At 41.6% G+C, this 23173-nt stretch overlaps 1 protein-coding gene across 1 annotated transcript in view; it reads right to left on the reverse strand.

Moving 5' to 3' along the window:
- Positions 1-22471, reverse strand: part of LOC136373788 (transient receptor potential cation channel subfamily M member 6-like) — a 65852-nt gene extending 43381 nt beyond the window's left edge. The window contains exons 1-3 of the mRNA XM_066338765.1: positions 22319-22471; positions 8878-8957; positions 8057-8095 (exon numbers count right to left, since the gene is read on the reverse strand). Of these exons, the coding sequence (XP_066194862.1) occupies positions 8057-8095; positions 8878-8957; positions 22319-22348 (149 nt within the window). The 5' untranslated portion in view covers positions 22349-22471. The remainder of the gene's footprint in view (positions 1-8056; positions 8096-8877; positions 8958-22318) is intronic.
- Between the last annotated feature and the right edge of the window lie 702 nt (positions 22472-23173).

Genomic DNA, 23173 nt, shown 5'->3' on the forward strand with positions numbered 1-23173 from the left:
TCTCCACATTTATATTTGAACCATCCTCCCCCACACTGCAGAGGCTTTACTCACTTGGCCTGCTTGATCAGAGTGCATGTTTCACAGTTACAGATCACTTGGAAATAGTGTCCATGGTTAAGTCCATCCCTCTATCACAAGCCCATCTGTATTGCTGTATCTGTGATAACCTGAGGTGTCATGGGCCCAATGAACAAGGAATAATTCACCCATATGCTGCCTATCCAGGCCACACTTTAATCAGGAGACACTTTAATCCTGGCAGCTCAATGACCTGCTCATTGCTGTGATGTTCCTCAGCAGCCCATCTCCTGCATGTGTGTAGATCTACATGATGTGCTTTTACAGCCAGCTTCCCTACACAGGCAGTGATGTCTGTCTGCATTTCAGCAGCCTGGATGGGTTTACCTCTGCACAGCCTATTTATCTTTTTCCACCACTCAAGCCACCCCCACAGAGCATTTGCTACCATTCACGAGTCAATATAAAGGTAGAGCACTGGCCATTTCTGTCATACAGTGACATCTAAAGCCAGCTGGATGACTTTCAGTTCTGCAACTGGAGGGAGCTGGTTTCAAGCCAGAGACAGGTCCAGGTAGTGCCAGTCCCAAGAGGGACATAGCAGTGAGGCTGGCCCTGCTTCAGTCACAAGCTCCACAGTGAGCATTTCTGCATGATCACTCTTCTAATTTATTTTTTTTGTGCACATTTTAGATTAACATTGTTGCTGTTATTTTTTGCTTTTTTTCCTTATCAAATTATTGTTTCCAGTAAATTGTTCTCATCTCAAACCATGATCTTCTGTCTTTTGGGTCTTCAATTCTCAGCTTCACTCCTTCACTCCACTACAGTGGAAAGAGGGAGGGTAAGATGGAGTGGGAGAGAGAGGCATGGCATGTGGTTTTGGAGATTCTTGGTGGGGGCACTGAATTGGAGAATCCCATTCCTCAACCAAGAATACCCCTGACTCCAGAACCACAGGGGTCATCCTTGAGCCTCCCCAGGTACGTCTTGCCAGAGACTCCAGAAAGGACCATTCTCCCCATCTGCAATGTAGAACACATTTTTCACATCTTGTCCTCTTGTGACTGGCCCAAGGGCTATAGCATAATCAGTGTCCAGTTTGATTTGCTCAAAAGCTTGTTGTTCAGGATGCCACATAAAATCATTCTTCTTCCAGGTCACTTGATCAATAGGACTTTCAGTCTGACTGTAATCCTAAACACAGATCCTTCAAAAGCCCACAACACCTAGGAAAGCCTGTGTTTCTTTCCTGGCTGGGATCACACCTACTAATGTGTTGACCATATCCATTGGAATCTGATGACATCCATCCTGTCAATTTACTCCTAAAAATTCAATTTCCTGGGCAGGTCCCTTGGCCTAACTTTGGTTAATGGCAAAAGCAGTCTTCAGGAGAATTTTTCCATCCCACTTCCATATGGCCTCTCCATGATCACACAACAAAAACCACAGGTTGCCTCATTGTGTGTACCCTCTCTCTTGAATGGGGGCACTTGCTCCCAATAGCAGACTCAGGTCCTTACTGGTGGAGTATGAGACATTTCCTCTCTACCTTATTTGAGCCTTTTGAATCTGTCTGCAGTCTTGAGCAGTCTTGGACAGTCCTTCCACAAACAAGGTGCAAGTTCGTAGGGAAACAAAAAAATTATTTTCATATTTCTGGAATCCAGTAGTTACCTGAAGCACTGTTTGTTCTCCTTTCATGGACATCCATGCCAATGAGTTGGTGCACGATGATCGTGTGGTCCACACAAACTTCTGCCACATGGATTGTGCACACTGGACCTCATCTGGATCTACAGGGAACTGCACATTATTTGAATCCCTAGAGATTATCTCCAGCACAGCCAGTTCTCTCAGGTACTGGGTTCCTCCCTCCGTGGTGTCACACCTGCCCAAGTGTGCTGCTAGATCATCCTTGAGAGAGCACCTTTCTCTCACACTTGACAGCAGTCATCTGCAAAGGCTGAGAACTTCTGTCCTCTTCCCAATCCCCTTGTCAGTGCCCACATCCTGGGAGAGGGATGCCAGCTACTCGGCTCATTATCATCTAGTTTCATATCCTGAGCTGTGATAATGCAGCACTGGAGCAGCCAGGTCAGACAGTGTGCAAGAAATCTTCTTGCGCACTCTGCAGCTCACCCAGGGATAGGGATCAGGGGATCTGGCCCTCCCTTTTCCTTCTTTCATGAGGGCCCTACTTCCTCTTCAGCCCTTACTAAGTGAACCAATTTGGTCTTGGATTTCTTCATTTGTAGGAGTCACAGCTACCGGCACTGGCTGTTCCTCTGGTTCAGCTGCAGTTGAGTGGCCACAGTGCCTCTTGCTTTGCTTTCCTTGTCCTCTCTCTGAGGGCACTTTCTAGTATTGAGCAATGTTATAAGGAGCACACTGCATAACTTCACACCTCTCTGGAACTGCCACAGCATTTTCCATGATATATTTTATCATATCCTATAGTTGTTCAGGGGTAAACTTCCAAATCACTGCAGAAATCTTCCAAATACCAGCCCATGTCCTTCCACATTGCATGCCACTCATGACTGTCCACCCTTGGGGCAGAACTCTGAATAATCCCCCAGAAATCTTTTTCTTAACTCTAACCATGATGTGGACCATATGGGGGGAACTGACAGACTTAGCAAGAACATGGTTTCCTCAACATCCAAAAGAAATTCAAAATTCTCCAGAGCTGTTATAACAGACCTGAAGGAGGAAAAGGGTTTGAAAAGCTGGAGAAAACAATCCCCCCCTGTTCTCACCCTGGACTTGATACAATTATTAATGGACTCACAAAGTAGCACCCAAGATAAGGTTAGGAGAGCACCACCGAATACACATCACAATGGCCGTCATTGCCCTTGATGCAATGATGCCATAAGCTGATATCACACAGTACAGCAAAAAAGCAATCTTGATGCTTCCCCCTACTTAGAAAAAGAGCGCTGCAAGGAGCACACATGGTAATATGCACAGTACTGGGTACCACAGCCACACGAACAGACCTACTAGCATCGTGACCAGTGGCTCCACATCAACTGCAAAAAATACTGAGATCAAACTGTTTTCAACTGGCTCTAGACTGATCAGTTGTTACCTCAGCTCTTCCTGCTGAACATTAAGGGCCAAATAAGGCTGCCGTGTTTTAGAAATGGTATTCCATGGTTTAGAAAGGATGTTGAGACACTTGAGCGTGTCCAGAGGAGGCAACAAGGCTGGTGAGGGGCTGGGAACACAAACCCTGTGAGGAACAACTGAGGGAGCTGGGGTTGTTTAGCCTGGACAAAAGGAGACTCAGAGGTGACCTTATCACTCTACAACTTTCTGAAAGGTGGCTGCAGTCAGGTGGGGTTGGTCTCTTTCTCCAGGCAGCAACTGACAAAACAAGAAGACACAGTCTTAAGTTGCACCAAGGGAAGTAAAGGTTGTATACTAGGAAAATTTTTTCATGGAAAGACTGATAAAGTACTGGAATCATCTGCCTGAGAGGTGGTGGAGTTACCATCCCTGGAGATATTTAAGAAAAGATATGATGTAGCACTCAGTGCCATGGTTCAGTTGAGGTGTTAGGCCTGGGTTGGACTCAATGATCGTAAAAGGCTCTTCCAACCTTGTGATTCTGTGATTCCTCAGTTTAATGTTCCCACTGAAACATGTCAAACCATGCATGGTTTGCTCACTCCTCCTCCCTCTGTCCTTCCCCCTGTTGGGGCTGGAGAGGAGAACTGAAGCCACAAAAGATAGAGATCATGGGTTAAGATAAGAACAGTTTGCTGGAAACAGCAACGAGATAAGGAAACAAACAGTAGCAACAAACTGATGACAAGGGACACAAGAAATGAATGATTCACAGAGGAAGCCCCTGACAATAGACAAGAGCACACTACCTGGACCCAGAAGGGATCCGCCCTCCCCAGAAGAGCTTCCCTTCCCCCCAAGCCTTGGAAATCACCCGAGGCAGTAGAGAAAAACCCTGTCCTAGCCAGAAACAGGACAGAAAGATACCAGAAACTCAGTTAGCATTAAAGGTTTGCATCTGGAATAATAACCCAGACTCCAAATTCCATCACTGCTCTCACACAGGCTTCAACAGGCTTCAGTGTCTTCTGCAGGATTAACTTCAGTGTAATTCACAGTGACAACTGACAGTCCAGTTCTCCTTTACACTTTTCAGAAGTTAATAAACCTTAGGAAATGGAGATAAATTCTTCACTTTTCCTCTTTTAAGAAATCAAACCTCCTTCAACAGCCCAAACTCAACGACTGCCTCAGGCCTCAGCTGTACTCTTTGTCCCTTTAGGGGCAGGTCAGATGTAAACACCTGCAAGACTCTGGACATGTGCATTCTAAAAGAGAGTTTTCAGTAGAGATGGGAGAGAGCTAACTGGTGACAGAGAAACAGATTTTTTTTTAAAACCAACCAACTAACCATCCAACTAAAACCAAACTCAAAACTACCCAAAAGAAATGCAGGAAGCAAGCTGGTTTAGTAAGTTACTTCTTGATACCCAGAAGCCATGAAATTAGGTCTGCACTCCATTTTTTCAGCCCAGGCAAAGTACATTTGATTGATTCAATGCTCTGCAAAAGCAAACTGGCAAAGTAAGTGTGTCCTGCACTCTGGGAGACAGGGCTCATGGTGGAGTGGCACTAGCAGGCTGAGATTATGTTTGAGGCAGAATAGCACAGGAACACTTGTTTCACACACATGTCAGGCTGCACCCCAGGGTGCTGAGGAAGGTGACTGATGACCTTGTACAGCCAGATTCCAAGGCTGTGAAGATCAGGGTGTTCCAAATAACTGGTAAAAGAGGTAAATGTCATGCATCAAAACAGGCAAAAGCCACTCGGGGAACAACAGGCCAGCCATCTGGCCATAATTCTGAGGTAAAACCAAGGTGTGAGATCTCCTGGAGAACACATCTGGGCACGTGAAGGAGGAGACAGTGACAGGAAGCAGTAAGCAAGGATCAATGGTCAGTCATATCTGACCCATCTCACTGCCTTCTGCAACGTAATTGTGGGGATGAGAGGAGAGCACCTGCCTTTGCCCTAGCCAGGCTTCTGCAGCTGGGCTGTGACAGTACAGTGTGGGAGGGATGACAGACTGGCAGGTGAGGACCTGACTGAATGGTGGGCCAGTAGTACCAAGAAGGGTTCCTCATAGTCTCTACAGGGCCATTCCTGTCTAGCCTGTCCACTTGCAACCTGGAAAAGGGAATGGAGGGAATGGGACATGGAGTTGGGTGTTGGTGGGCTAAGCCAGGGTCATCCATGTGCCTGGGCAGCAATAAGGGTCAGATGTGCCCGAAGTGGTACGAGTGGACATGGCCCAGGGTCAGGGGACAGCAGAGTCCATCCCCTCTGCTTGGTGCTTGTCACCCCCCGTCTGACAACTTCAGACACTGAAGTTTGACAACTTGTCACCTCCAACTTCAGTCCATAACACAGAAGAGACATCAGCAAAGTGGGGAAGCTTCAGGGGCAGAGTGACTGTTCTGGTGATGGATGGTGGGGCTGGACCCCTCTGTCTCTGAGAAGAGGCTTTTGGATGGGATGGTTCAGCTGGGATGAGAGATGGCTTCAGGGGCTCCAACAGCACACCCAGCACTGATAGGATGGGGTACAGCAGATGTAGATAGGCTCTTCAGTGATGCATGGCAGGAGGGTGAGAGGCAGCAGTGCAGCTGAAACGTGGGAGTCTGAGAGTGGAAATAATAAGAAGATTTTTTTCCTACTGGAAACAACCCAGTGATGGAGTCAGGAACTGGGGAGGGTAGGTCATCTCCATCCTTGGGGGTTTCACACAACTGAGTGAAGCATCTTCATCTGAGCCCCCGGCAGAGCATACTAGAGACCATGTCCCTGACAGCCTGAGTTACCCTGTGATCCTATGGATATATGGATATGGATTGACACAAAGCATCTTTGCAATGACTTTTCCTTTTTTGCCTCAAAACCTCACCATCTACCAGAGAAGGTGGGAACACCATCAGTAACATAAAAGCAGGCTACTAGAAAAGTCACACTTTGAAATAAAAGTAACTGCAGGAGTCAGACTACAATATCCAGTGTCCTCACAGGCAGAAATTCAGAAGATGTGTCTAAAACTTATGCCTTAAAGGTGAGATAAATAGACAAGTTGCAAGAACATTTCAGACGCATAAGGATGCAGGAAATGGACACCTCACTTCTGAATACTCATATACTGAGTTCATTCTAACTGCTGTTTGAGATGTTAGTGTGAGAAATGCACAGGAGAGTAGATAGAGACCCATTTCAGTTCACCAGGGGAGCATGGGAAAAGGTGCTGGTAAGTTACTCAAATTTGATTAGCAACTTCTAAATGGAGTAATTCTACTTAGAATTAGCAAGTTAGTTGCATAACCCATTCACAAACTGTTTCCATTCACGAACTGCTTGCAAACTTTGGAAGTTCTCTACAAAAGAAATCATTAAGAGATTTTATTTATCTACAATATTAGGTCAAATTATAGTAGGCATCAAGTATATCCACATGATTCTTTGACTGTTGTGGAAAACTATAGAACTCAGGAGGTCCAAAACCTGTTTCATGGCTGATCTAATACAATATAACCACTCATAACAATCCTATGGAAATTATTTCTCCGTGTTAGGAACAGAAAATTTTTCCTAGAACATAGCTCTCTGTACATCTTGAGATACTCAAGAAGAAAAGAACAGTTAACATTTGGAAAATAAACTTGTAAGAAAAGGGCTGACTGAAATGTACATTAGACACCCACGCACATTCTGCAAACATAGACAGACCAACAGACTGGATTCATGTTAATGTAAACAGCATGAAAATGCTCAGCAAAAACTGAAAGAAACAACTACAAGATAAAAGACACACAAAGATGCAGCATGTCTTGACAGAAAAAGGTGAAAGATAGAACAAATCCATCCAGTGGAGCATACATTTTCTGATTCTCTTCCTCCCTCTCCTAGTGTTTTGTTCACATTTATGCAGCTATACTGTGCTTGACTAGGAGGTTGATTTGGTGAAAATTAATCTTGGTTTGGTTTTACACTTCTGTGGGTTAATTTTTGTCCCAGACTGATTAACAACATGATCACTGAGGGAGAGGGGGAGAACTACAGAACTGCTGTAGATTGAGATGAAGTTAAACTACCATATTCTGAAGGACAATGTAATTTTAGCTGTGATACCCAGCTGAGTATCTGCAAGTTAGCAGGAAACATTAAAACATCCTTTGCATTTCTTCTTTCAGAAGATCTGCAAAGATCTTTTAATATCTCTTCTTCTGCTCTAAAGCAAGATATACATGAGACGATTCTCTTAGAAGGAGATCACGCTTTCTGAACAGAAACTCAAATCAGTTGCCTTACAGTGCCAGCACAAATAAAAATATGCATTATTATGAATATACAGTACCAAAATGTGTATGGTAGTACCATCAGAACGACTAATAGTGGATTGAAAACAACTAATAAATACAACTCACAAAATAAAATTTCCCTGAAAGAGAGCACATTTTAAAAGCACCAAAGTAATGAAATTTTTGTTGTTTGTCTTCCTAAAAGCAGATTCAGAATCCTCATTGCAGAAAAGATGAAAAATCTTCAAAAAACCTATTATTGGGGATGCTCCTTTTACCCTTTTTCTTCTCCCTTAATTTTCTTTTTCTTTCCATAATTCTCACTGTCCTCTATTGCTATAGACTTGCTCTCCTTCATATAATCTAGAATATAGCTGGAATTAACTCTCATTTAAAGACACATTTCTGCCTTTCATTCCTCAGGAATGATTAAAACAAAATTATGCACACAAGGTAGTTGGGTAGAATTTTCTATTGTAAATAAATCAAAGATTATCACACAATTTATTCTACTTTTATTTATGCTAAGCATTCTCCAGCACATTCCTAGAAATGCTGCTCTGACCATAAAACAACACGGATATTTCTCTTGTCATTGCTTTCTTGACTAGGATTGCTTATTACTAGGTCCCTATAAAAATAGTACATAAAGACTTATGCACTCTTACCTGATTAAATTATGGCACACCTGGCATCCTGCAGGACATCTGTGATGAAAAGGTGGATAATTTATATATGCTTGTGTAAAACAAGACAGCTTTAATGCTATTTTTACAGTATGAATTCAACAGTGAAAGAATTCTCATCAACAACAAAACAGGCTGTCATCTCTAACACTAATCCCTGGAAAATGTACTGGATAACTTCAGTGATTTGTTTGGCATTTCACAGCTCAGACTGTATGTCAGATCTGTATTTCATGGATGAGTTATCTATCTTACATATGCTACACTCTCCATGTGTTCAAAACCCTATAATCAAAATTACAAGTTTACATTCTCAGAACATGATCTCTTCAAATTTATCTAGGCCACACCATCTGCTAGATACATAATGCAGAATGCCAAGTTATGTTTGCTTCCTCAGGTGCTAAAACACAGGTTGAGGGTTTGATCTCTTCCTTACTCTTTCCATACCCTACACCAGTATGATCAGAAATTCCCTTATCAGAAGATGTGATCAGCACCAGTAATTATTCTGAGGAAGTAACAGTAACGCCAAGTAATTCAATCTCTTTGTTGGATACCTTACCTGTCTTAGTTATCAGACTGAGAGTAACAGATCTAAGAGTAGTAAGGTTAATTGCTGTCAATTTCTAACTCAAATAAACAGTTTCATTTAAAACAGACTGGTGACGGGATCCATGAAAACCCATAGACCAGCAATCATTGACTGAGAAAATAAAAAACACCATCCAAACTAAATACAACCCTAACTATTCTGATTCTTTTAAAATGTAACAGAAAATAAGAGAAAATCTTTGTTTTACCTGTGTGGATCTTTTGAGCTGGGGATAATGTGTGCACATTCTCTTTTACTGAAGACCTCTTCAATCCAAGATTTGGGGGGCTAAAAAGACATTTCAAATATAAATGCATTCCTGAACTTTGGAACATGATGTCAAAAAATTGCTCTGTAATGACAATATGTCTGTATATAGATAACTCCCCAGGAGGTATAATTCTGTATATAGAATTATCTATAATTCTAGAATTCTGTATGTAGAATTATCCCCATCATGTTAGGTGTAAGTCTACAAGCTGAAGCTACAGCTCTGAACAGTCATAGCCCTTCACCTCCAAGCTTTACAGAATTCGCCAAGAAGATCAATATTAAAATTTATTGCCATTATGAAAATTATTTAGATGTTCTGTCAAACACATGTACAATATAGAAAGTAGACAGGATGCTTTAAGAATTGCATTCTCCTTCTGCCAGAAGACTAGCAAACTGCAATCTTACTAAAGATGTGTCAAAAAAGGCAAGATTTTCATTTTACCTGAGAGAGATGGTTGAGTCCTTCTTTTATTATTCTTCACATAGTCAAGAAGAGAGGCATTCTGGTTACATTTTGCTTAACTAAGTGTAGAGTGAAATGCAAAAGCAGGGACCAAGACCTAGCACTCAGGGTGCAGGACAGATGGGCTTTCTCCACTGCCTCCTGGTATGCTGTGTCAGTGATGCCTGCTACAGCTCAGCAAACTGAACAGCCACCATGGCACACAGATTTTTTTTTTTTTTTAAAGAATCTCACTGGAAATCTTTGAACCTTTCTCTTCAGGTTTATCAGGAGCAAATTCCCTGAAAGGAGCAGTAACTGTTGGATGGTGAACTTTGAAATCTCTGTGACTTAATTAAGTAATTATTCTTAATTTTTATAGGTAAAATCTTAACTTAGTATGTAAAATTTATAGCAGAATCTTAACATTAATTTCTTAATCTAAGGCTTGACATAGGTTTTTAGGATGACTGTATCATTGGGGAAAGGAGTTTGTGACCTCACACTTTTTTAGAATAATCCATGGGTTCAGGGTTGGGCAAGTAAAAATGAAAAGAGGAGACTTCTAAACTGCACTTTTCTAGTCTAGCTCTTGATTCCTAGTTTAGTAAAAGACTTCTGTAGCATGTACATCTCTGCTCACAAAGTTCTGAATAATATTCCACAACTGTCATAATTTAATTAAATTCCAACAATAAATTAAAATGTTTCCTGTCACTACAGTGAGGTTCATATACCTCAGCCATTATCAACATGTATCCTTTTCATCACCAAATCCTAAAGGAGACAAAAATACGACTACATATTCTTTCTGGCTGGCAAATTTCTACTCTGATATAACAAAGACCTGAAGCCAAATTTAAATTGCAGCTTTCCTCCTGATTTTCTTCTAAAGAAGTCCTGAGACCTTTGTTTGGGAGTTTTGGCTTCTCTTTTCTCACCAGTCTGAGGATTAGGTTTGCTGCTTATAATTCCCTGCCACAGAAGAGGCTTTGGAGATTTCTAGACTGATTTAGTCAATGGAGTGGCAAGAGTTTGGCTCTGAACTTTAAGGCACATGAGTAGTTTTTAGAAAATTGCTTTTAATCACTTTTCCAATATCTTTAATATCTGAGATCCTTGCATAATATGGTATTAAAGGGACATTGTCAGGTCAAAATGTTCAAAAATTAAGGTTTCCAGCAGTAAAGAAAAAGATCAGAGTGTAAAATATAGGGAAACATATGCACCACCCATTTCTTTCAAGTTCTTTCTGTTGAGCAGTGACAGCAGACAAAACCTAAAAACCCAGCCTGGTACAGAGGTCCTTCAAAATGCAGGGGTGCTATCAGCAAGGGGAATGACTGTGCCACCATCCCACTGGGGTGGCTGGGCTGGTGCACAGACCTTGGAGGCTCACCACCCTCCAAGGACAGGGCAAGGAAGCCCTGTGAGCCCCTGGTTGCTGCTCCCCTCACTGATTTCATCATCCACCCATCCACCAAAAATGCCTAAATGCTTCAGATTTTGAATCTGCTTTCTCCTGCCTCAGCCCACACACCCCTCCACCACCATCCCTGCAAAGGCTTGCCAAAGTCAAAGCCTGTGGAGGCATTGTGACAAATAAACACTGCTAAGTAAGGGGTTAATGTACACCCTTCCTGCTCTAAAATTAACTTTACTAAACCAAGAGTGCCAGAAACATTCAGCTCCTTCAAGACCAGACAGTAAGCACTGTTCAGTGGTCAAGTACTAAGCTCAGGAAAACTAGGTTACACTGTCAATATGAAACAGCAATCTTTTAGTATCCTCAGCTATACTTATGCACACTTTAGGGTGAAGGGCACATATTTTCTAATTAAACACCATGCTGCTCTGGAGACTGTTCAATTTCCTGAAAAAGAAAAATAAAAGGCACACATCTCTGCTGCAAATTTTTGGACAAAACACGAGCAATTGCTTTTAATGATACATTGTGGCTCCAGACAGGTGCAGATAATTAGAAATCACAAAATGACAAGCCAGTTTACATAACAGGTTAGTTCATTTAGGCAAAGTACAGTTATGCTGGAAACTAGGCAGAACAATCAAGTTGTAAGTAGCTTACTGAAACTGCAACAAATTTGTACTGATAACAGAGAAACACAGTGTCTTAGCCAAAACAGTACTTCAAGAACTGAAAAGTTCTGTCAAGCACCATACCTCAGCTCTGCATACGCTCTGTGTTTAGTGACTCCAGTACACAATGTCACTCTCAAAGAACTGGGGTTTTCTGAAAGACCTTAACTACTAGGACCAGTATTTTCTGCATTGTTGAACAGGTTCATCAGAATTTAAGCAATAAATAAATAAAAGTTATGCATCACATACTTTCATACAACCTTTTCTTACCCTGAAAATTATTAGATGAAGGCAAACACTCTTTTAAAAGGCAACAAGTGATAATGGGGCGAATAGAATTGCCTCAGTACTTAAGCACACAGGACATGTAAACAACCTTACTGATGATGTCAATAATCAGAAATATCTTAAATATCCAAACTGACTGTTAGTGCCTGTGGAGGAGGGAGGTACTATTTTCAGGTCTGTGAGAAGTCAGCATGGTGCAGTCTTTGACCAACCTTTATTCAAAGACATCAGAGGAGGGAAAGAGCTTCCCCTTATTACAGGTAGTGCAAGAATCCACTGCAAGCAGAGTGTCCTAAAATACCTTAAATGTCCCTAAAATACCTTAAACTCTTTTGAAATTAACTTCACATACAGCAAGTCACTTGCAGTAACATTAGATACCCGAAATGTAGCCAGAGTTCCTGAAATCTAATATTCAAGACTATTTCGCAAGAGCTCAAGGCTTAAGCATGCCGGTATCTCCTAAACCCTTTCTTACCCCTGGAAAGTCTACATGGCTTCATTACAGCTGGTTAAATTACTGCCAGCATTAAAGAGATTTCCAACATGCTGTCTCACACAAGCTTTTCAGAGCAGGAACTTTGTGGTTCAGCATCCACTCCACGCATGCTTATGTATGAAGTAATATAACAATTGCTTGCTAAACAAAGAACACCACTTTGGATTCATGTAGGGTAGAAGAACATTGCAAAACTCCATGGTCACATGCAATAAAATATGAACTCATGAGAGATTTTCAATGGCCTCTCAGGTCTTCTAGAGTTTCCTTGTGTTCAGGCTACGCTGTCATAGGACAAGCATCTAGCTCTGTAAGAGACATGCTATGGTTCCTCTGATCTCCATCACTGCAATGCATCGGTGTGTCTGTTACTAACTGGCAGCTTTTGCTTTTCCAATCTTTCTTACCTACTTCATTGCCCCCGTGTTCAAGATTCTGCACATCTGTGGAAACGCATAATTATAAGCAATTGAGCTCACCAGAAAATTTTCATCACTAAAATTCACTGAGGTTTGAAAAATATTGTGCAAATAATTTAATTTGAATGCTTCCATTGTTCACCTTTTATGACCAATCATAAAACAACTCTCAGCTAATCTCAAACTACCTTTCCAGGCAGACTTCAGATTCAGTAGGACTGAGAATATTTTATATTTTCCCCTTTTAAAGACAGTATATAATTTCAGGTCACAAGAGAATTTCTGTGATTATTTCCTTGTAACCAATTCAAACTCATCCAATGGAAACATATTCTTAGATGTTCACAAAAACAGTACAAACACTAGCAGAAGTCACCTGTGCTTGCAGGATAAATGCAGGCTCAAGTGAGAGAAGGATAACAGAACTTCTTATAACTCATCAGTCATTCTGAAGAAAGATTTTAGGGCTTTTTTCCCTCAGAACAAAAGTAGCATGTTAGCTTTTCAAAAATACATAAATTCAGTCTTCACAGAGTGCTATAGCATTTTCTTTCACAGTTAATCAACTGTACTTAAAAGCTAAGTAGGTATGCTTAAGTGATTTTCTGGATTAGGGTCTTGCATCAAGGGCTCATAAAACTGTTTGCACTATTTTGAACCCAAGCTTAGCCAAAAAAAAAAAAAACCTTTTGACTTTAATGGGCTTTCCAACGTGATGCTTCTGATCCAGAGTAGACCACACAACACAACAAATACCAGCATGTATACCAAATCACACCAAAATGCAGGAAATACTAAAACCAAAACCCTCCTTGTGAAAAAAGCTTCAGCTTAACTCCTGGGTCACAGAGAACAATGAACTGATGGAGATCTTAGCTTAGTCTGGAATATTAGACCTTTAATTAGTTTATTACTTTCTACTTTTTAAGTTTAGTAACTAATCAAGTAAGCCTTTCTGCTATCCCTTAACATTCAATGTTTTAGAAAAACACATCAAAGAGTGCTGCTGCCAGAGCACACCCAGCTCAGAATGCAGGGGCTTGTGGAGGAACTCCTGGTTTGCAGATGGAGGGGCTGAGCAGACCTGCCCCTCTGTGGAGCTCATGGCACTGGACTAGGTGCGGAATGACACACAAAACCTCACCTTAACACCACTGCCAGCAGCCCAGGATTTTGCAAAAAAACTCCCACAAGAAATCTCAAATCACAATTTACATTCCTTAGGAAACTTTGCTAGAAATCTTATACTGGCAGTAGATATCTGCAAATTGCTTAAAAACAGGTTTCCCTAACTATAAATGCAAGAAGTCTCTGTGACATGACAAGTAATTCAGCCTTGCATCTAAAGCATACCACTCCAAAACTCACGATTCTAGAAGCATAGTGATTGTTGACAAAGTTTGGATCTGATTGCTTCCTAACCATGGCCCATACACACAAGAAAAAAAAAATCTGTGGTTGTGGCTGATGGCAGCCACCTTGCTAAAAGCTGATATTTGGGTTACTTTGGCCCTGTATACAATATAATACTGTATATCATCTCTTAAAAAAAAAACAAAAAACAATTCAATGAGCAGCATAAAGTATAGATTATTGAACAAGTTAGTCATACATAAAGATACAAAAATACATTTTCTAAAGATTTTTAATGGATGGAAAACAGTCCAAATTGCAGAATAAATTATAGGAGATGCCTAAAACATACAGCAAACAAGAGAAGGCACCAGTAATAGAGGTAGAAATGGCAAATTAATCCAAATTATATTTGAAAATGAATATAAGTCTTTAAATATAACCATGCCTTATTTTACTGTGTCTCTTTTGGAGACAAAATTTTCTGGTTTTTTTAATGGATACTTCTACTTGTCTTACTAACAACATTTTAGAAGTCAGTCCCAAAGTAAGTCAGGCATTTGGGTTGGGTTTTTTTATTAATTAATACCATATAATCAGAAAATTATAAATATTCAAAGCCAGTTACATATCCCATATGCAATTATTTTGTTGTAAGTAATTTTAAAGTGAAAGTCCAGGAAGCCATAAGAAAATTATGTTTTAAATGTATTATTCAGAGGGTCAATACAATGCTTCAAGTCTCATTCAGATGTCCACTTTGAAAGCCAGTCATAAGAAGGCAATTCTTGCTACTTGTTAAGTACTTTGAAAAAGAGTTGATCCATTTGGTTTTTTTAAATCAGGTCTCACCTACCTAGCAAATAAGCAATCACAGAGGTCAACCACCCATTGCTGTGATAAATGCATTCTTTCATCAAAGGATTCAAAACCACAGAGCACAAAGGTCTTCCTAGTTTAAACCAGGAGGAGGAAGAGAAAAAAATCTGACAGTAAATATCAGAGCCTTCTTTTACTTGTTTTATGTTTTCCCAGCACAGAGTTTAATGTTGACTAGAGAGGTCACTCTCTAAAGGTCAGATGTATCTAAAGTATCTGATGAGAAAAGCAAATGTAGGTTTCAAATTTCAAGTGGAGGAAGCATGAAGGCCCCCAGGAAGTCACACTTTGCTAACAATCTGCTCTAGAGGAAGGTGGCAGGTAGGTTGGAATAGATGATCTTTAAGGTTGCTTCCAACCCAAATTATTCTGTGCTTCTATAATTCCATAATGTGAGCAATCCACACAACTCTTCTCTGGAGCCATATGACTGTTCGCTGCCATTTCTACCAGAATTCTTATTTTTGCTCTGTTGCTTGTCTCACATAGTAACAAAATATTCTTGGGCTTAACAGTTGCATACAGCAGCTGCTGCACACACTACAAGATAGATCACAGAACTGAAACTGCATTTTATAAAGAAAGAGCAAACACATCCTGCTCTAAGATGGGCGGTTTCTAATGAGGCTAAAGGTATGGTCAGTCCCACTTCTACATTTCTTACCTAGACATGTCTTACCCTCTCTCCTTGGCTCTGCCCTTCACACCACCTTCCAAAAAAAACAGTTTTCCTTTTCCATGCCGGCTCACAGTTAAATGTAAGTCACATCACCAACCCATCAAACATTGCAGACTCACAAGCTAGCTGGAGGAAGAGACAGCCATGGCCTGAGAGCAGCCACTGGGTACTGCAGGGACATCTTTGTGCCCCCTTAACCCAGAGACCAGGTAAAACACTACCCCTGAGCTCTCCACCAGGTCTTCCTGCACCCTCAGCCAAAACATTCTCAAACACCAGGTTTATCCCCTTGTTTATTCATTGGGAGTTGCAATAAAGAGACTCTCAAAGGCTTGGGTTTCCCCAGGGCCAGGCAGAAAGGAGCATCTGTGACTGCAGTTTAAGCCAGGCTGCACAGAATGACTTGGCAGCCATCAGCACTGCCCTCCTGGCACGGAGCTGGGCTGTCGCTCCAGGGTCCCATCAGGCAGGTTATATTCCAAGGCATACTCTCTTGTCCACTAACTCTCTGCCCACCAGAGTGCCTGTATGTGTGTTTGGATGGTCTCATGAGCTGTGGTTGCACAAGTGATAAATGAAGGACCAGAGCAGAGACAAGGAGGGTGCTGTAAGGAGAACTGACAGAACGAGCTCACTGTGAGGGCTGAGGTTGCACAGCACTGCCACTCAGCCTTTAAGAAAGGCCAGCACAAACACTGTCCAGCAGGAGAAGAGGTGGAGGTATTTCATAAGCACTTGGGATTTGCTAGTAGAAGCTCTGCTATGCCGCTTTGGGGGTTAAACTGCACCAACACAAGATAATAAAATGTGCTGTTTTGTAGGACTGATAGGTCTAAGACTGAACAAGCCTAGGATCATCCCACCACAGCCAGGGTGGTAAAAATTCTATTTCCACAGCCCGATCTCAACAATGCAGCCTAAAGTGACACTACAGTCACAATAGGTTGCCAACCCTCCAGAGATACGACTGAGTCCCAGTCACCCATGTGCAATCTCTAGCACATGTTCACTAGGAAAACTCTTCAATAGTGAAAATATTCATTTTCTCACATCACAGGGCTGACACCAAGGTGCAGCCATGGTGCCTACCAAGATCCAGACCATTATACCTGAAACCACTGAAGGCTGGGAGGCAAGAAACTGCCCCAATACCATTCCTCAGCAGAGCTTTTCATCTCTAAGACTTAATTATTACAAAAAATCAGAAGCACCAATTTCACTAGCAACAAAAGGATTTGTGATTTGGAAACTGAGACAACAATGTGTTACATCACCAATGGATTTTAAAAATCCCCTTCTCTGACTAGCATTTATCAAAGTATACATCATGACAGCACCCAGCTTCTGTCCTAGTAAAAACAACATCAACGAACTTTAGAAACTAATTTTATATGCCTCATTCTGTTCCTATTAGATGGATAGAGTGTACTGTGCAACTTAGAACAGCATGTATCCTCACTATGGAAGAGATGCAAAGGAATGGTAGTCCTAAGGAGAAGATGAAGATGAGTGCTTAATGCTACCTTCCTTTTTTGAAACTTAAATAGCTATGGACTCTGAAAGGGGCTTCTGTTCTTTCAGCTGGGAGGAAAAGATGTGACCACCCCAAAAACTGAGGGAAAATGTTAGAAATGAGAACATAAAGAAAAAGAAGTGGTAATTCAAGTCTTACAGAGTGGATCACAAGGTTTTACCTAGAATGTATGTTACAGAATAGTAAGTTTATATATTACAAGAATCAAGGGAGCATTTGATAGAGCCTGTCTGAAAGGAACACAGAGGAAAGATCAAAACTTGCTAAACTGTGGCCACCTCAGCTTCTTATTGTGCTGCGTACCATCCAAAGAGTCTCAAACTCATTAGTGCAATTCTCAAAAGATTGGATTACCCTGCTTGAATGCAACACCTCACTGGAGAGAAGAGAAAAACCTATAGATCAGCCTGCTGGAGAAAACATGTTCAGGGATCCACCTTTTCACTTAACATAGTGCTACTAAGTAAAAAATAAACTTAAAACAATCTGGACCACAAAAAGGAGAGATGAAGGAATTACTTATGTAGGAACATAGATATGAAGAGTAATGCAGTAATTCATATAGACTTTTCCTCCTGGAATAGTTTCATTTAGATTCCACAGACCAGATTACAGCCACAGTGTCAGACATTGCAGATGGGATACAGCAGTCCAGCATGGTCTGTGCCATCCTATTTGTAACAGCAGACATGTTCAGCATAGTGCTGACAGCAACATGAAGGGACTGACCTTCCCGTCTCACTGCTGCAGCTTCCCTGTGATGTACTATCCTGTACTGCAATCCCACTTTAAAGACAATAGTATGAATCCTCCACAATTCTGGCTTCATGGCTATTAAAACCTGTTTTCTTTTATTCAGGACACCTCCCAGTGTGGTTATTTATGCAGAGGCAAAGAAGAACTCCTGGGGAGAACGAAGGAGTGACACTGTGCAGTTCCCAGGCCCATGAGGTTCTCCACAAAGCCAATCAATATGTACACAAAGTTTCACTGGCCCCAGAGAGACCTACACTCTTAGGTGCCAACATCGGTTTTGAAAACTGAAACCCAAACGCATAAATGATTTACCCATAGCCCAGACAGAGTATTGTCTGCACTGCATAATCATGTGTATTCCTGGACAGACACGTTTATTGAAACTACATTTTCCTTTATGAGCTGTAGACATTTCAAGCTCACCTTCTGATCTTTTAAAGCTTATTACCTAGCATTTTGCCTTTCACTAGGGGGTCACAAAGAGGCAGAGGTAGAAAGCAGTAACAAGTAACAATTATCTGCTCCCTGTTCCTATAATATAAAAACAAAAAAACTGATGGTGAAGCTCAAAGAGAAATGTTTTTTCTGGTGTAGTTCTGGATGATTTTTATGTTTTCTTCATGAGCTGGTTACTACTAGAAACAACATAATTCAACACATTCACTACTGGCTGGTCACTGTGCCCTGACATTCTAACAGTCATGAAATCTTCATTTTTTTCCTGATCAAACCACAAAACAATTAAGGAAACTGGTCCAAACACAACAACTTAATTGCTGCTTATTGTGATTTTTAATACTACTATATAAGCCTACTACTACTTTAAATAAGATTGTTATGGTATAAGATAAACCTACCAAAAAACTGTAAATTGATTTCACAACTTCAGAGCATGCTTCAGAGATAAAGAAACTATGATAATGTTTCCTTAAACTCATTTTAGGTTCATATCAGTGTCCACTGATTCTTATATGTAACACTACAATTCCACTGGCATGTCCGAAAGACATGAATCTCTAAAAATTGGCTACTCCAATTGCTTGGAGTGCTTTGGTAACAGAATTTTGTGGTTTAATTTCATGTGTTTACAACTCAAAACCGTAGCTCATTTTTTCTTAGTTTACAAGCAGATATTTTGTATTTTGAAAGTTATGTTCATAAAGAGACATATAAAGACTATTCCACTGTAAGCATGTTTCTTTTATCAGTAAGTATATCAGAAAAAGATACAGAAGAGACTTTGCTACAGCAATGTTGCTAAAGCATGATCTGTGTGAAATATCATCCAGGTTCATAATATTAGGTCTAGTAGCAGAGCTCTCTTTTTAAACGCCAAACCTCAATCTGAAACACAAATGTTCCATCTTTAAATTTAAAAAAAAAAAAAAAAAAAAAAAAAAAAAAAAAAAAAAAAAAAAAAAGAAGGAAAAACACCCTCCAAAACAACAAACAAAAGCATTCAGTCAGCATCATAGTAGAAAGAAGTGACAATTTACTAAAGCCGGAGGCACTTTTCTGACGTGTTACGTCTAAACCCATGGCTATTTAGAATAGCCCAACTGCAAAACTGCCTTGCTATGTCCTGCTCATACCACGGCCAGTCTTTTTTTTTTTTTTTTTTTTTCTTTTTTCCTAAAAGCCTAAAAAGTGGCTGCTAGAATACAAGTAGATTCATGTGTTTGTATAAAACCGCTCAAGTCCCCGTCTGCAGAAATGCACGGGGCTAAACAGCACCGGCCCCAGAACACCAAATCCCTAGTAAAACAGCCCGCAGAAGCCCAGGGGTTGCTCTTTACCAACACTGATCTGTCCCCGCCAAGGTGCCCGGACCCTCAGACGGAGCCTGCTGCCATTCGCGGCTTGGCTCGGACTCCGCTCACGGCCCGGCGAGCGCGGTGAGCGCCGCTGCACACCGACGAGCGCTCGGTCCGAGCCCAGCACCGCCAGGCGCAGGCACTGCCCCGCTGCAGCCGCAGCCACGGGGGCCGGCTCAGGACGGGGAGCATCGGTCGCAGCCCCCGCTGCTCGGCAGCCGCGTTCGGAGGGACGCGGCGGGACACGGCACCCCCGCGCTGGGGGACAGCGGGGTCCCCGCCGTCCGCCCTCACCTGCGGGTCCGCGCGGTGGCGGTGCGGGGGCTGCCGGGCTCGTCCCCAGCAGTGCCCGCGGCACACGGAGCCCGGCGGCGACAGCAGCAGGTCCCGCCGCGCCGCCATGCCCCGCGCCCGTGATCCTTGTGCCGCGGCGGCACCGCGGGGCGGGCGGGGCGCCGTCCTTTACCCCGCACTCCTCGGTGAGCCAGCTGCTATCTGTCCCCGGTCCCGGGAGGTGCACGCTGCCGCCAGCACTTTCCCATGCGGGACTGGCGAGCACCCGCTCTGCCTTGGCTGCCATCCGCCCGGGGAGCCTCGGGCCCAGCCGCGCTCTTCTTCCACCCTGCCAAAGTCTTTCTCGCACTGAGAGACCGGATCACAGGTACCCCGAACTCAGCATATGCTTTTTGACTCTGGTTTGCCTCATCTCAGCCCCCCTCCTAAAGCTTCATCATTTTTTCGAGGGGCTGTAAAAGTAAATTCATTGTACAAGTTACGGTAAAAGTAACGAGAAGGTCTAAGAGAAAATTAGCAATTCTCTTGAATTATGAAATATGAAGACTTGAATCACAGGTAATCAAGACATTATTGAAGGCAAAAGGTAAAAAAGAAACAGTAGCAGTATTATAGAATAAGAAAATGGTATGTGACCAGTGTATTAATTAAAACCTTCATAAAGTGATGAAATTTGAATATAACCCCTAACTTCTGAACACTTAGTTTCGTGATCTTCCTAGTCATCCTAACATACCTTCTGTATCACTTTTTCCACACTGACAAAACTTAAAGAAGGAACTTCAACAGCCCCTCAGTAGTTATCACTGTCTCCTGCAGGACTGGAGCCCTGGAATGTCCCATGGGCCACAGCCACTAAACAAAACAAAGTCCCTGCAATAATTATACCTCGTTGTACCTATTGTAAACTAATAAAACAGGCATACAGCATTCTTCTTTATCCTGAATTTGTTTCCAGTCTTTGTTCTCTTCAACTTGTTTCTCAAACCTTGCTTTTCAGACAATCTCCATTTCCACTTATCTCAAACTTACTCTCTTCCTATAATAAATCCCAGGCTCCAGTTCTCTGGTTTCTCAGCTCTGCTCTCTCATCTGCTTCTTAGCTATTGTTTCTTTTTATTTTGTTGGGTTTTGGCTACTGTATTGACTTTGAGCTCCAATGTCCATCTGACTCTGGATGTTATCTACATTTCCTATCCACTTGCTCTTTCTAGATGTTTCTCCCATTTTCTGGTCTCTAAATTTCTTATTTTCCTGCTCAGCCAAGTTTTTATGTTTCTCTGTCGTGCTCAGCCCTCCCTCCTCCTCCTCCCTACAGGAGAGGCTTGCTTTCAGATCATGCAGTTCCACTGCAGGAGCCTGAGCAGAGCCTCTGTGAGCACTAGGGAGAGACAGTTCAGACACAGTCTCAGCAGCACCCCAAAAAACAGAATATGCTCGGTCCTTGTGCATGCCTCAGGGCCCTTTGAAATACTGGCTGTCAAACTCAGCAGTGGTTTCACATTAACTATTATTTAAAAGACAGAGATTATAATGAAACTGTTTCCAGCCCCCTGCCAAACATGGTTTTCTCCTTCTTGTGTTTCTTTTTTGTCTCTAGATTTTTATATTGCGTTTCCCACGTGGTACGCCTTAAGAAAGTACTAGACCTTCGAAAACCAGCATGGACTTCTAGAAATTTTAGCAGGTGTTTAACATCATGTTAATTCTTTACCTAGCTACACCTTTTATAAGATATTACATTTTTGTCAATTAAATTTTCTCAGTCAAGTCATTCTGTGTCAACATAGAAGCTTTTGGCTCCATTTGCTAGTATCATCAATGTTTATAAATGAAGAAAATAAATCTTTTATAGGATGTATCAGAAACTGTTACCATCCCCACTCTTTATATGAATCTGAACTCCATAAGGAACTTGAAACACAAGTATTCCAGCAAATGCAGGTGCATTGGACTTACTGGGTCACATGTGCATATTCCACTGATTGCAAGTTTTGGCGATTTCTTTCTAAGTTGTGAACAGTCTTTCAGACATAGGAAATTTTAAGTCTTTCCTAAAATCAGGTCTTGCCATTTCTTACCTAGTAAAAAGACCTAAAAATCTGCTGTGGAAAGCCATATAAGCCAACTTATGCTGCAAATTCCCACACCCAATTCCTCAGCACTTCACTGATATGAAAACACATGTGGTATGTTTTATAACAGCCACTTAAGTAGTTCGAAGTCCACATAACTCTCACGTACTCTCCTGTTTTCTCTAAAAATCAGAACTGCTGAGATGTTTCCTCCTTATCAACCTTATTTCTACAGACTTACCTTAAGACCAGTGCTATCTTGCTTGTCCATCCTTTAAGCTTCTTTTTTGTTAGTCTTTATTTCCAGTGTCTAAGCTGTCACTTCAAAAGCAGTGCAGACAGCTCAGTTGTTGGATGCTCATTTGGAAAAGTGCATCACATCTTCTGCTTTTCATGTCCTAAGTAAGTTAAATGTATACTTGTCAAAGTATGACTGCATTAATTCGTGAATCACCTTGCATTGTTTTCAAAGTCCAAGTGTACCAAAAAGCAATCTCAAAGAAGGATAACATGCTTAATAGAAACACATACCAAAAAGGAATGGGTTTGTTTCTGTTTTTTCCATGGGTGGCCTGCAAATGCATAAACATCCAGATACCCACTCTGTTCTCTAAGATCTCTTATATCAGACCTCATATCCAGCAAAGTACACTGAAATGTTTTGGTGTTTTTTTCCATCCATCATGTTCAATCAGGGAGAATCTACTAGATATTCATACAGACTTTGGAATGAAAAAGCCCAAACTAATTTACATCTCTTGCACTAATATGTTTTAGAGGGAACTCCCAGTTTCATTGTTTCATCATGTCCAAGCACACTGAAGATACCGAGTTTCATAAGACTATATACACACCTTTACCTTTGCCTTAGTGCCCTAGCAGACTGTCAAGAACTGATGATGCAGCAGAGAGGAACAAGGAATAAAACTGGTAGACTGCTTCTAGTTTTCTCCCCCATTCATATCATCATCAACAAATGAGCCTACCTTCAGGCTTATTTATCATTACCCAACAAAACTAAAGAAGTAGCATTAGTCAATCCAAGACACAAGGCTGGCAGCAGATTTACTGAACATCAGATGATGACTGTTTCAGC

This window comes from Sylvia atricapilla, chromosome Z (genome assembly GCF_009819655.1).
Source record: "Sylvia atricapilla isolate bSylAtr1 chromosome Z, bSylAtr1.pri, whole genome shotgun sequence".
Taxonomy (NCBI): domain Eukaryota; kingdom Metazoa; phylum Chordata; class Aves; order Passeriformes; family Sylviidae; genus Sylvia; species Sylvia atricapilla.